Source organism: Opisthorchis viverrini, assembly GCF_000715545.1.
Source record: "Opisthorchis viverrini unplaced genomic scaffold opera_v5_357, whole genome shotgun sequence".
Lineage (NCBI taxonomy): Eukaryota > Metazoa > Platyhelminthes > Trematoda > Opisthorchiida > Opisthorchiidae > Opisthorchis > Opisthorchis viverrini.
Genome location: NW_008752012.1, coordinates 326,195 through 340,966, shown reverse-complemented (window position 1 = coordinate 340,966; position 14,772 = coordinate 326,195). Strand labels below are relative to the sequence as shown.

The following is a 14,772-nucleotide window of genomic DNA, read 5'->3' as shown; positions in this document are numbered from 1 at the left end:
ACATCTATGTCTGCGCCGCCTTTTTGCTCCATTTCTCGGGTGAACGACAACGTCAGAAGGATTTTCAGGGCCTGATGATGTCACTCCAACACCTACCCATCTACCATTGGACTGACGAAGATATCAACCTGGTGCTGGCAGAAGCTTTCCGATTACAATCTCTGTTTGCCTCCGCTCCGCGGCATTTGTGCCTAGTGCCGAAAAAAGACTCGCTGATAGGGTGCACATCTGGCCAATGGCGAACAACCGAGTGCGTGCGAGTGCGACACTTATATGGGACCTCACGCCATTTTGAATTTTACTTTAATCGATCCGGGCTGTTGCTGAATTGATTGAATGCTGTATTGGTCTGGATGCTTGCCGGATTTCCTACTGAGCTTTTGGTGGAGTAGGTTCCGAGTTTTCCGGGTTGCCTCCAGGAACCAGAGCTTACTGATAAGCCAGTGATCCAGGATGTTCTTGAACTAGATATGCTGCAGAAAAAACCACCTCGTGTTGCAGCTGATAAGATATTCGGGATAACGCGGCCAATTTAGATTAAGAATATCATGAGCGAAAGATTCAACTTTATCCCGTTATTAATAAAACAATTGTTAGGTGTTTTTTACCATTCACGGACAGTTTGATTTCTGGGGGGAATAAAGAAGTGGGGGGAACGTGTTTTCACACCCTTCTTATTGGATGTGTTCTTTCTTGTATCTATGACGGAGTGTTGTCTCTGGGTTGGGTCATTCAAACACGTCCACAAGTACGGACGAAACCGAGAGATTAGTTTTTGGTCCACAAAGTAGTAATATCTCCATTCCAAAGATATTATCCTACGAAAGAACCTTGCTTCACTTAAATTTAAAATGACTTCAAGAACACGATCTTAGCACAAAATTACTAGAATTGTGCGCTTTGCTACATGGCCCCGGCATCTTGTCACCCCTGAATCACTGAACAATACGTTATTTTCAATCCCTCTTATTTGAGCAACTTTTTTGGCTTCATTTCACTATGTTCCTTGAGCGCTCCAAACTGTCTATCTGCTGAAAATTCATCTCTTGGGATTGACTATATCGCTCATGACCTCAACAGGACTGTTTTGATGGGTCTTGAAAACTTAGCTCTTGCTTGACAACATACTCTCCCCCGAAACGGGACATGTTTGCCAGAGAGTATTGATTTCTTGCCAACTTAAAAGGGGAAATGCTAAAGAATATTCCACTTAGGATCAGTTGTATTCTCATGAGAACGCAAATCACAGCGGGAGATCTGAGGCATTCGATGGTCTTGGGGACAAACGCAGAGTGTTTAATTAATGTACAAAGTTTCCCTCGAGCAAGCACACGTTTGGAGGAGCGTAAGTTAGGTGCCATGCAATAACCAGTGAGCACACATCCAGTCATCTGATGATGCCCCTTTTCGTTGGTGCACTTCTCAGATAACCGCTCAACTGGACTTCCTGTAATAAGTCTCCTCTTATGGGAGAGTATTGATATTGCAGCCCAAATGGATCAGTTTCAGAACAGACTGATAAAATCGAAAATTTTGGAAACGAAAAGAGACTCTATTACCTTTATTGATGTCGCCCTTTTTGTGTCGCTTTCTCACGTACGGTCAACAAATGCAGAGTTTCCGTTTCATTTCAGTCTGACCGTCGAACACCGATCGCGGAGTTATTTGCACGACATTGGAACAAGTTTGAAAGAATGAAACTGCAAGATGTCTGCTGAAGAGCTGTTGAGAAATCGAACAAGATTTGTAATTCTGTCAACCCAGGTGAGTCAAATCTGACTGGTTTTCCTTCAAGAAAACATGGTACTGTGATATTCTATGGTGGAAATTTTTGGTAGCTCTGGTAGGGAATGAAGGAGGTGACATCATCAGTGCGTTATAGGGGAGCGTAGTAGTGCTACGCATACAGAACTCTACAGAAGAGAATGTTGGTAGGTCAGATAGCACTAAGACTTTTGAAGCACTTGCAAGGCAGCTTATGGTCTTCTGTGAACGTGGCCACTGATAAGGCAAACCAGTTCCTCTTAGCCTGTCGAATAAGAGAGTTACGTTGGTTCCGAAGACTTCTGTAGTCACCCATGAGACCTTGCATGATGTTTCTATATGGTAGCATCAAGTAACCCCGATTAACAAACCACTTCTTAGTCTTCCAATCAAGCGTTTTGAGTTGGTGGACAAAGTTTATAGAGTGATTTGAGGGGGGACACAGGACAACGGAGCAACCAATGGAACCGCCCGACGGAACAACTAATCTCGACCAAAGGTCATCTCCGGCTAGCGGCACGTATATTAAAACACACGCGTAACACTACTCAACGCACAACCATCAACCCATCAACGCTGCGTACCACTACACTCCCCAATAACGCACTGATGATGTCACATCGATTGGTGATGAAACGTTTGCAATCGAACTGCCCAGCTCAGCGAACAAGCCAACGACCAGTACTGTGATACCTCGGATATCTCATCAATAGAAACAAACACTAACTTGAGTATCATAACAAAGGAGTGATTTAGCTACATTTCAGCCTAGTCTCCCATGGCAACTGATACATTTTTGAATGAGTGTATCTCGAGAAAAGTTGAGTCCAAATAGAATACAAGTTTGACAGAAAATCAGGGTGTGTACGTAAATGATGGGCGCCTGGAAGGATAAAACCGATCACTGGGTGTCCAAGCGCTTTCACAAGGAATATTTTGTTACCTAAAATGATCAAAACCTTGTCCTTGATAAACCTTTTTCGATAGTGTTTCCAGAGTATCAAAGCGTTCCACAACATACCCAAGACGGGAAAAAGCGGTCAACAGGCGAAACGTGATAAAATTATCTTCATATTTTCACAAAATATCATCTTGCCAAGTAAATGTCCACTCAGTTAATACTAGAGTGGTCAGGTGCAGTCACACGTAAATGAGTGAATAGCGAAGCAGAGGTACACGGGCCAGCGTGCTAATGAGTTAAGCTGACTGCGTCATAGCATTGAGACCCGCGTAAGTCAGTCGCTTTCTTGGCCCAGAGCAAGTCCCTTTCTTTAACAAAATCATATTGGTAGAATGAGTGGCTGGTGTACTCGGCAACGAGTCGGCGAGTTGGTGTCGAAAAAGGACACCCTTCTTCCTAAATGAAAAGCCAACATCATTTAATAACTATTGAACCGTAAGTGACTCAGAGGTGAACGATACATGCAAAGGGTGAATCTTCTGACTCAAGGATGAATTGTCGCTTTATTCTGGTTTGCTAAGAGCTAATCGCACTGCTGATCATGGTTGCCCGTAGTCGTTATCGATTTGGAATCGATCGAAATCGATCGAAATTTGAACTTCAATGTCCATATCTTTCCGCACTGTGATTTTGGATGCAAACACAGCCTTCCTGGCATGCTTATGGACCACCTTATTCTAAAGAAAAGAATAAAGTACGTGGGGAACTGACTTAGCTTAGACAACCACATTATTCCGGGCTGAGACTATTTCCACCGACAAATCATTCAGCTCCTCCGAGAATTTAAGGAAGAATCACGCGGACCCCATCATGAAGGACACACCTCACCGAAAGCACGCAGATTCTTCGCTACTGATTTCGTTGCTCTCTGCCAGGCCAGCGTTTGACTACACCTTTACTTTCGTCATTCTCAGTTGGTTTGATAAATAGTCCCAGAGTTTTCACCAACCCTTATGTTTTAGTTGAATTTGTCGAAGAGTTTTCAGCAACCTTGTGAGTAGTCTCTTTTATGAATATATACTGCGTTATGTCGAATGTCGTGCCAACTGAATCATGAAGCGACCTGTGTTCAGCACATTCAGTTGAAGAACATCATAAACCAGAGATTCATGTGGGTCTCCCGTGAAAAGCAAATTGATTTTCCGATGGGTGTATTTCGAAAACAGTTCCATTCGGGTTCAAGCAGAGCATAAGTTCGCGGAAACTTGGGGACTGTGCCTACCTGATGGCCCCAAGAAGAGCGAAACCGGTCGTGGGCTGTCGAACAGTCTTCAGCAACCTGGTGAGTAGTTTCCTTTATGAAAATGCACTGCAATATCTCGAATATCGTGCCAACTGAAACCCGAGGCGGCCTGTGCGCACAACATTTAGTTGTAGAATATCATAAACGAAAGAGATTCAGTCGAGTCTCTGGTGCAAATGAGTTTTCCTCAATACTATTCCGATTATAGTTGAAAGGAGACGAGGAATATTCATGGCTTTGTGAACGCAAATAGTTGAGTAAAGTCAAGTGAGGCTTTGTAAGTTGGATTAAAATGAGGAACACTGTGAAGGAATGCGGAAACTCGGGAATAATTTATCATGCTTAGCTGAAGCAGCTGTGTGTGTGTGTTCGGGTGTGACAACAAATCATTCATCTTTCCTAGATTTGTGTTTTTTTGCCGTCAAGATTAAGCAAGAAGTTTCGGTTGGATTAGTAACATGTGGATAGCAAACAATCAAATCGGTTTTGACAAAACGTGGGTCCCACAGCCATCGTATATGCCCCGAAAGTTTTCATGTTTATTCAACTTAAGTTAAGTTTTTGTTCAGCTTGTTCAAAAGGCACGCGGAATCTCAGATACTTCCAGGTAGGTCAGAGGAAGACAGAACACAATCTGCGACCAAACTTTGGCATTTTTTGTGAACAAATGAATAAATCAAGAATACTTTGTGGTTCAGTCATTTTGACATGTACTTTTACGGGAAAATATATTACCAAGTAGGTGGATTTATGATTTATGGCTTTTGATACTCGACTGGTCGCCTGGTCACGAAAAACAATGATCTCACCAGCCCACACCCAATTTTAGAAGAATAACGCCTCTCGTTTCTGCCGGCACCATATTCGAACCGTCGTAGTATATCTTCTTTCTTGAAAGCTAATCAAAATTCTACTGAAAGCGGTTGAGTAGCTCATGACAGATTTCGACCTTGTAATGTACTACTCATAAGGTTGCTGAAAATGCGTCGACAACCGATTACCGGGGCTCATCAGGTAAGCGCAGTACCAGCGTTTAGCTGGATTCTAGGTGAGTCTCTCGGAAAAACCAAATTAGTTTGCAAATGAGCGTATATTCTCTAAGGTTCTGACCATCTTGGAGCTCATCAAGCGGGCGCATTTCCAGAGTTTTTGACTATCTCATGCACTACTTGAACCGCAGTTCGACAAACACCCTCAAATGCACACACAATTGGGCATCACGGGGAACACAACTGAGACACAACGAGACTGTCGTTTATGATCGTTTGCTTCCACTGAATGTGGTGCGCCTCTTGTTTCAGTTGGCACAACGGTTGAGTCTAGTGTGATACGTGTAGAGAATGCATTCCGATATCTCAGAGATCGAACCAACTAAATTACGAAGAGACGTTTATTCAACATTTTCAGTTGTAGTGAATTATCACAGAAGTTAGATGCGGCCGGGGTCTGTCTGACTCTCTCGTTGAGTGTCTTGGACAGATTTCGCGCAATTTGAGTTCTACCAGAACGGAGGTTTGACGAAACTCGGAGACTGTTAGCACCTGGGGCTACAAAGAACTGCAAAACGAGAAGTGGTTTGTCGAAGAGTTTTCCGAGTAGTTTTCCGTCAAGCAAATGTACTTGAGTAGGGCGCATGAGATACAGGGGGCCACCTTTGTGTAGCTTTCTTATTTCAGAAACGTCACAAACGAGAGATTCAGCCCGGATTCAGGTGAATTCATCCTGAAAATTAAATTTATCTCTAACTGAGTTTATTTTTCCAGAGTAGTCTTTTAATTTTTCACGGGTTGTGCACATGAGCAATGCTGCTTCTTACTGGGGTATTGCCGTTTTGACCTCGCTCTCACTCACTCAATTTTCGAATCGGACTGGCCACCAAAAACACTAGTTCTCAAGCGTTCGAAGCCAGATTTTGCGGAGGAAACAGTCAATAAATTTTGAGCAGTACCATAAACCTGAAACCTGCATGATGTTTAACATAAAACGTACGAGACTGCTCTCAGATTGGTTTGAGAGATCATTGGGCTCGTGTATGTTAAGAAACTCTCTCAAGTCTGTCGTATTCTGAATGGTGTTCAACAAACGAGCTGTCTTGATACAGCAGCAAAGAATTAGTTTGTGGTGCCTGCTCAGACCACTTACCGCTTGATGCCGTTTGATTCGTTTTGTGGTCTCCAGAATATGAAAGCGTCTAACTTGAGGAGAGAATTGGCGCTGAAACCAAGATCCATGTATGACACATAGATCTAAGGTTCTTCGCACTCACTGTCACACCGATATTCTTCTGGCGTATCAGCCTTGATATTGAAGTGCAGCCAAACTGCCCTCGCGATTGAAACGTCGGTTATTTCAGCCTCCCGAAACTGCAAGCGATCATCTGTTTTTATCAGTAACTACACGGGGTTTCCGTTTCAAGACCCGGGAAGCTTTGTAAGCTACATTAGCGACTGGATCCTAGTGTGGCCTGGATGTTGAGTTTAGTACAACCTGAAGAGTTTGTCAACAAAGGAGCGCCTGATGTGAACTATCACGAGGTTGGTATTCGTTGGGTTCGGCTAATCATCACTCAAAGGTTTTGTCAGCTGTGCACCTGGGGTGAATCACTATGGGGCCAAAATAACACAATGATGCTTTTTTGCTTGGTCTACGCGGCGAAGTTTCATTCCCATTTACACACACACACACACACCTTTTCTTCTCCAGAGCTGTGAAAAATATTGGAGTTATCTTGGGAAACGATTTTATCAGTTACTTGCTTGTATTTTTGTCAACAGCGACCTACGAGCAAATAAACCTACATTACCCGCCACTTCTTTTGTTATGGACTCAAACCTCGTCTTACCGGTCGAAGCGAACTGAGCGTGTCTGAATCCGTGCTCTATGTCAGTTAGACTGTGGCTATGTCGACGGTGTTACATTACAGCCCAAAACTATGGTGTTACGCTAATTCACGACAAATCGATGACGTCATCTCAACTGAATACAGATCAGTTGCAAGCAAACAAATATTCATATTAAATCGTTACATAAAACGAAATCTTTTAGGGACAGAAAGCAGGCTTTCCACTACACTACTTGATGGTTTATGAGTATAAAACGACTTTTGGCAGTCTATGTACTGACCGTGTTCAATTTCGTAGTTTGTCTATTCCTAATGCACTACTCATAAGGTTGCTGACAGCCCACAACCGTTTTTGCCCTTCTTGGGGCTCATCATGTAGGCGCAGTCCCCGAGTTTCCGTCAACCTTATGATCTACTTGAACCCAAATTGCACTGCTTTCGATAACTACACCGATTGGCAAATCAATTTGGTTTTCATGAAAGACTCAACTGAATCCCTCTCGTTTATGATATTCTACAACTGAATGTGCTGCACACAGGCCGCCTCATGATTCAGTTCGTACGATATTCCAGATATCGCAGTATATTTTCATAAAGGAAACTACTCACCAGGTTGCTGAAAACTCTTCGACAACCCACGACCGGTATCGCCCTTCTTGGGGCGCATCAGGTAGGCGCAGTCACCGAGTTTCCGTCAACTTTATGTCCCACGTGTTTGTTGTTTCCAAGCTACTCAGCTGAGGGAGACTGAGAGTTCATCCAATTGGCTCGTAACCATTGTTTTATTCCTGCCAAACTCTACCATGGTTTATCATTGTTCCAGGACTACATCGAAGCCGCTCGCGTGCTTGTCCAAGCTGGACTGCTCAACGATTCCCAAAGTTTACTTGTGCCAACTCCCCGAAATGGGACTTTGTTGATGACGCGCGATATCTCAGCCTTTCTTCCTCACACCAATCTATTGAAAAATGGTTCCGCAAAGTTGTCCGACTCATTCTGTTCTCCCTATCATCGAAGGATATTTCCCCAACTGTTCGTTCAGACCATCATCATGATCTTCACCGTTCTAATCAACAGCCTGACCAGTCTTGTCTTCGTTCGTCGAGCTATGCGTAATCCGACAAACACGGTCCTCTTGGCTATTGCCTTATCTGACCTATTCACCGTTGTCCTACCCTTACCAATCTATCTCTTGGACCTCACTGGCCTCGTGCAGGATACCGAACCAAGCATAGCCGAAGGATATCTGCGTGTCTATCTGACTGTGATCCTTCCCACGGCTTGGCACACCGCTTCCATTTGGTACACAGTCATTTTGGCGATTCAACGATTCCTCTACGTCCAGTTTCCATTGAAAGCGACCAAGTTCGTCTTGTGTCGCCAAGTACCGTTGAGCATAACGGTCGTGGCCACATGCATGTTAGCGTTTGTTTTATTTGTTCCAATTATGGCTATCACAAAGTACTACTATGTGTTAACATATGTGGTCGCTGATGAAGCTCAAGATGGGTTGGCCTTCTTGGACAGTTCCATTCACGTACAGAAATGCACTCAAATGCATCAGGACACGTATTTCTCGCTCCTGCTCTTTCGAGTCGTGCTGGTCAATGTGATACCTTGCGTAGCCCTCACAATTCTCACTATCCACTTGACACTGGCGCTGAATCGGTTCGCGAGCAAAAGAAAACGATTGCTAAGCAACTCGACCAATCTGGTAAAGAAGTGCCAATCCGAACAAAAGCAGCAAGCTTTGGATACAGAGAAGTGTGCGGTTGACGCTAGTCAAGTGACAAACGGTGTTCAGTCCAGTCTTAAGCCTTCGTCCTCATCCACTGCGAATTCCGGTACCGCCACAACTTCCAGTAGACCGGGAGACAAAGATTCTACGTCGCGCATGTTGCTAGTCGTTCTAGGAATCTTTCTTGGTGTTGAAGTCCCAACGACAATCGGACTGTGCATTTACTACATTCAGCGGGACCCTCCACATTGGATAGAGACAGTGAGTTTGGGTATTTGTCGTCCGCTTACTGTCGGCTTATATCATAGTACATAACTTGCAATCACAAGTGGTCTTGTAAGACTTAAATGGTCTACAACTCGATCCCAATCCCAATCGCTGCTTCGGGTTTTCAAGGACAATGTTTGGGTTCACACCCATCAATCCCTGTCTAAAGAACTCAGTTGAAATTTGCCGTCCCGGACTCCATTCTAGATGGCTCAAATTCGCTCATCTAAGAACCTAGCAAACTATTTTGTCATACGTATCGATTTACAATGAAATTTTTTCGCCTACTCGAACCCAACTAAAGAATCGCCCTATAACAGACATTATAAGTGAGTTGACAAAGAGTTCAGTACATACAAATGTGGTTGGCCTGCTCACTCGATGATCTTGGGGTCGACTTCCGGCGTGTTCTTATTTTCCGGTTAATGCTGTTTCAGGCCGTCCGTCTGCTTTGGTCTTGTCAGTCATTGTCGGATTGTTTCCATCTATTTAACTCCCCTCATTGGGTTTGTTGATTATCTTGGAGTTATTCTTTCTCCTTTGGTTCTCCCTGAAACGTTTGCATTCAACTGAAAGTAGCATCATTGTTTTAGAAGACGGTTTTCAGTCTCTCGATTCTAAAAAAGCCGACATATCATCCCTTTCTAAACCGTCTCCAATCAGTGAATCTTCTCTTGGACTGAGCCCAGTGGTAGATCGTGAGCCTTATTGCCAACAGTAGGTTGACCTCTTCCACGCGCCTGGGGCCGTTCATTCATTTTTTTATTTAGTTGCGATTGCCCTTACTCGCAATAATGCACCTATGATTGCATGGAGTAAAATTCGTGATAGAACACGCAAAATGTGACGAAAAATGCCGTTGCTAAGGCAAAAAACAGAATGCAACAAAGAAAAAATTGTATTGCAATTGCAAAGGCAGTGTCAAATAAGCTAACCCACGAAGACAGGGAATCATGTCAGTTGAACACATTGTGAGCCACCGGAGAACTACATAATGAATGACACAAGGAATTGTTTGAGAAACAAAAAATATAAAACCACAGCGAAAGGGGCAGCCAATTCAAAGAAAATTAACTACTAAAAATAGAAGGTTGCTTAATTAACCAGGCAGGAAGTCCATACCACATCAACTCAAGGGACCAGGCAGGACGAAAGAAGGCAAGGAGATAAAGACGCGCAGAAAACAATTCAAGTACGCGGGCATGGGACTGCAACTTTCATTTTTGAAACTTACGGAGCAAGTTTCTTGAAAGCTACGCCGCAACTAGCCGGCCAGAGTTCAAGGACAGTCCAACCTACCGTATCGTTTGCGTATCTAAGCTTCGTTTAGACAGAGAGAGGAACCGTTTTTGCCCATATACGACAACTTAGGGTGTTGTCAAACTCCACTGTCGATTGAAACTTGCATCTGATTGGTTGTACGGGACTTGAACCCACCCTCTTCGAGCACAAGCATCATATGCTGGATGGGTGCACACGGCTTGAACTTTCATGCAGATGGTGTCCCGAGAAGTACATATTACAGGGTTAGCCCGACAAATTATCAGTACAAACAGAACAGCGTAGAATTGCAATGTCACACACAACTCACTCTAACCAAAGGAAAAAAACTCCTGAGCAGTTCAAAAAGGCCTCACAAAAAAATCAGTGGACTTTTCTTGATAATATTCATAGTCGGGATAAAATCCTCGAAGTGAGTGGGTTTCTGCGAAAGTCGAGCTTTTAAGTTCTTGAGGTCTGTCCCACTCAGCAGACTGAGTCGGTATTGAGTGAGAGCTGAACGTCCTTGTGAGATGCAACGAGTGACCGAACTTCTGTATTACTTTGGTTGGTTTTGAAACCTTGTAATTCTTTCTCTGTTCTTATTCATGTCAGCTAATCTGAGGCGCCACGACTAGAAGACTAAGCGAGCGGGGTTAGTGGGGAGACCTTGCGGATTTTGGCCTTGTTCGAGCTAACAAGTCAGTTCCTGATGACGCTGATGGTAGGGACTTGTCTCCACTAATCTCCTCACACCACCCTGTGCTCTCCATTTCCATACTTGTGTTCTCTATGCACGTCCAAATTTCCCGATGCTTTCCTCTGCTACTCAGAAATGACCTTGAGAAAATTCTAGAATGCTACACCAAGCAGAGTTACAACCAACAGCTAAAGTTTGTCTTGTAAAACACGGTAATTTTTTAGCAGTGTTGAATGAATTGTTTTTTCAGTGTACTTCCTTTTTGACCGGTATGCACCCGATCTAATCTGTGGTTCGTTCAGTCTGCGATGTGTTCTGAGAGTCGCTGTGCAAACCTAAACTATTACCTTCTAAAACGTTGTCTTTATGTTAAGAGTTCTTTATATACTGAATGTAAACTCTGTATCCAGCTTCGATTATCAACACTGGCAGTTTGATGGCCTGGAAGCCTGTTCGATTATCAACACTGGCAGTTTGATGGCTACCCACCAGCCCGGAAGCCTGTTGATCCGGACATTTCTCGGTTACTTCTTCCCACGCGTAAAGCTGTTAGTTTTTCAAACAGTGAGGGTACTAACGCTGTCCTTGCAACTGGCGGTGCTTGTTTTTTTCTCTGAACAGTGTGTCGTCAACACATTCAAGTACAGACTAAAAGAATCCTTCCTGTTTTTAATAGAGAAAACTACAATTTTGCCGGCAAAGTCATAGGAGTTCTAATCTAACTGTTCGTACAGATGTAGCACCCTTCCGGTGCCTAGCTGCCATGCTACCTGAAGGTTGCACGAGGACTGGGATACTGCCAGGTTGCTCAAGCCTAGACAGGGGAAGTCGAGAGGCAGAGGTCAATTTGGAACCACGGACGATTCATCACAAGTCAGGATCAAAGTCGCCTTTTCTTATCTACTTTTGTGAGCATACCTTTCATTGACACGTTTCAGGGTATGTGAAGCTCTTTATCCAGCTGTCGCAAAATTTTTTCGGTTGTGACAACCACTACACTCACTTGTTTCGTCCGCACTAAAACAAAGATTCTTGGAACACAGACTAAAAATCAAGAGTTACTTTCCTGCTCTCCTAAGCTTCACTATTTACTACAAAAGTTACCATGGGCGACATTTCCTCCCAATTATTGGCCCACCTGACAAGTGAACTGCACTTCAATAAATAGCAGGCAGCTTGATTTTCTCGATTGGGAATTAAATGTTCGGTATTAAGTAGCAGAAATGGACATGGGACAATTCCACCGCTGTTGCTTTGACGCTGAGTAATCCGATTTGTTCGGTCGGCGGGCGTTTTCGACTCTCTTTGTCACTGAGAAAGCCAGTCGAGCAGGAGTAACGAACTTATCTGGTAGCTTTCCAAAGCTCCAAAGCCAATCAGCCTTTAGTCATCCGGTGACCAAGGCATAACCTTTTCCCTTATTATACCTGTCCCCCTATGAGTGGGCACCGACCAAATCTGACAACTAACACCTTGGTAACAAGTGTCTGATATGCTGTACTAGTTTGTCGCAGTTATACATAAGCAGCACCTACTTATCTATTGTCAAAAATAATCAAACACTGTAGTTTTGGGGAACAAAGTCTACCCACAAGATGTCTGTCGTTGGGTTCCGTGGGAATCCAAAAACACTTGTTTGTGTTTTCGATGAAGTTTCTGGCTTTAATGAGGTTGATGTGCACCCATTTGATTAGTCTTCAAAAACGTTTGACTTATTCTTCAGGTGCAAAGCACCAATCAGATTGGGTCTCAAAAATATGTGGCATACTCGACTACTGGCAACAAGGATAAAGTTATTCTATCGGTCCATCAAATATTTGGCAGAAGACCTCTCTCCGTAGCCTTATCAATTATTACCAGCGGAAATAATTTATCATCGGACTGAATTGTTCTTGTCATTTGACAGTACTCGTCTGATTTATCACAGGGCTGTCAGGCTTCCCACGCGTTTGACAGAGTGCTTCAGCGTATACTTAAACATTCGGTTTTTTGTGCCATTCAATCGATCTTTTCGAATGCCCTTACTCCGATGTTTCTTCTGGCTATTCATCATCCGAAAAGGAGTAGCTAGAAACGTGGGGATTTCTAAATGTCAGCTGGGGTTGATGACTTCGAAAATGCGTGTAAATCACGCATTGGAGTTTGTCATCGTGTAGCGAAATGATGCTTTCAGCCGCTGATCTTTGTTGATTCCGATGTCCTCAGTTTTTAAATTATAACAACTCGTATGCGATCTAAGACACTTGCTCTAGATAAAGGACATTCTTGGAAGTGCCCTAGACTGTCTGAACCTGTAACCTTCAGGCTGTTTGTTTAAGACTGGACCGTCTGGCCAAGGGCGGCTGGTGAACACTGTGATAAACTCGCATTTAGACGCGAAAACAGATTCACAAGTTTGAACATTCATTGTGAAAAGTCTTCACTTGAGGATCCAATCAATAACTGACCACGTGATGTGGATTTCAGTCGCACTGTCGATTAGCCGATCATGACCGAAAAATCAGCTGTTCACACTGGAAGGTCGCGGTTTCGAACACCGTGGTGATTTATGAGCTATCTTTTGTACTAATTTCCAGAAAGAATAAAACTACTCATTGATTTTATGCTTTCAGGTTGCATTTACAAGGTGAAATCCGCAGTGAGTATTTATAAATTAGATTGAAACTGGATCAGAACCTGGTTGCAACTCAGAATGTTCACAGACCAGCACGGAGTTTGAAATTTCACTTGATCAATCGAAAGAAAATGAGGCTGCTTGGAAGCACGCCTTGAACGGTCAAAGGTTGCTAATGAAAGCAGAACCCTTATGTCTGTGTGAATCAGGGGCGAATTTTTTTAATACTTTGACATGCGCATTTCTACAGTCCGGTTCGACATTAGGTCAAACTAATGATTCTGTTTTTGCAAACACATGAATTCAGTTGTCCATGGGCCATCGAATGGGCTAGATTAAGAGTCTTGACAAAGGTCCAAACTATAGTCCCGGCATTCCCATTGTTCAGCTGAAATAATAAGGCGTGACAATCCCAATCATTGTATTTTCTCGGTATCCCACTATGTCATAAAAAATTGGCAAATACAGCCGTAGGTGATGTTCCTCGGTGCCGGTGATATTGATGTGTCTTTTCCCAAAGTGAATACAGTCAGCGGATTGGTTTAGCTGCGTGCGAGCTCGGGTCAAATGACTCAAGTTCTCTTATTGCTCAGATTTAGACAGTCTGTTACCAATCAACGAAATATGAAAGCACTTAGTCGGGTTAACTTCTGCCGAGGTTATGGATTGGGATCCCTGGATTCATACAATCCGTGGTCAGTGACACCTGCACCCGTGGCTTAATCAATCAGTCACTGGCGGTCATGTGGGGCCGGAACTATATCAGTTGGAGCCAGTGAACTATTTTTTTCATGATTCACAGCTGAGAAACTGAACTGAACTGAAACGCAAAGTTCAGCACACTGATTCATCTGCATCATCATTTTAGTCACTGTGAAGCTTACTCAAATCGCACGCACCAGCCACATTAGTTGGTTACCAAACAAATAAATAAAAATGATATTCTTGATAATTTTGCCGCTTTATCCGCTTTCATTCAAGGTCCTTGGAACGTGTACAACACTGGTCGTCCTCTCCTACCCAGCCAACTTCTTTGTCTACCTGATTATGTCAAAACCGTTTCGGACCACGTTCAAAATGACATTCCCCAAACTGTGGAACGTTTGCAGTTCTCTGAGGCGAAGGAGCGTCGCGCGGCACAACAGTCTTTGAGTTTCCAGATTTGTCAAACTATGGTGAACAATGTTTCGATTCATATTTTCCTGAAATGAAAACATCACTTTGACTCACCTGTGACTGATATTTACTCTGTGTATCCATCCAATGCAAACGTCACAAAAAATCGATATTTAAACTTGTTTTGTCTCAAGTGAATGACAATATATACAGTATATATATCTATATATCATTTCTGTCGTATCCCACGTGAAATCATTTCGAGTT

The 14,772-nt window shown here is 43.4% G+C and overlaps 1 protein-coding gene across 1 annotated transcript; it reads left to right on the top strand.

Annotated features, from left to right (window-relative positions):
- Positions 1 to 1,654: 1,654 nt before the first annotated feature.
- On the top strand, positions 1,655 to 14,541 carry T265_10317 (hypothetical protein; the record flags this gene model as incomplete). Its single annotated transcript, XM_009176653.1, has 3 exons — positions 1,655 to 1,764; positions 7,634 to 8,809; positions 14,371 to 14,541. 3 exons carry the CDS (start codon positions 1,708 to 1,710, stop codon positions 14,539 to 14,541), a joined length of 1,404 nt encoding a protein of 467 aa, XP_009174917.1.
- Between the last annotated feature and the right edge of the window lie 231 nt (positions 14,542 to 14,772).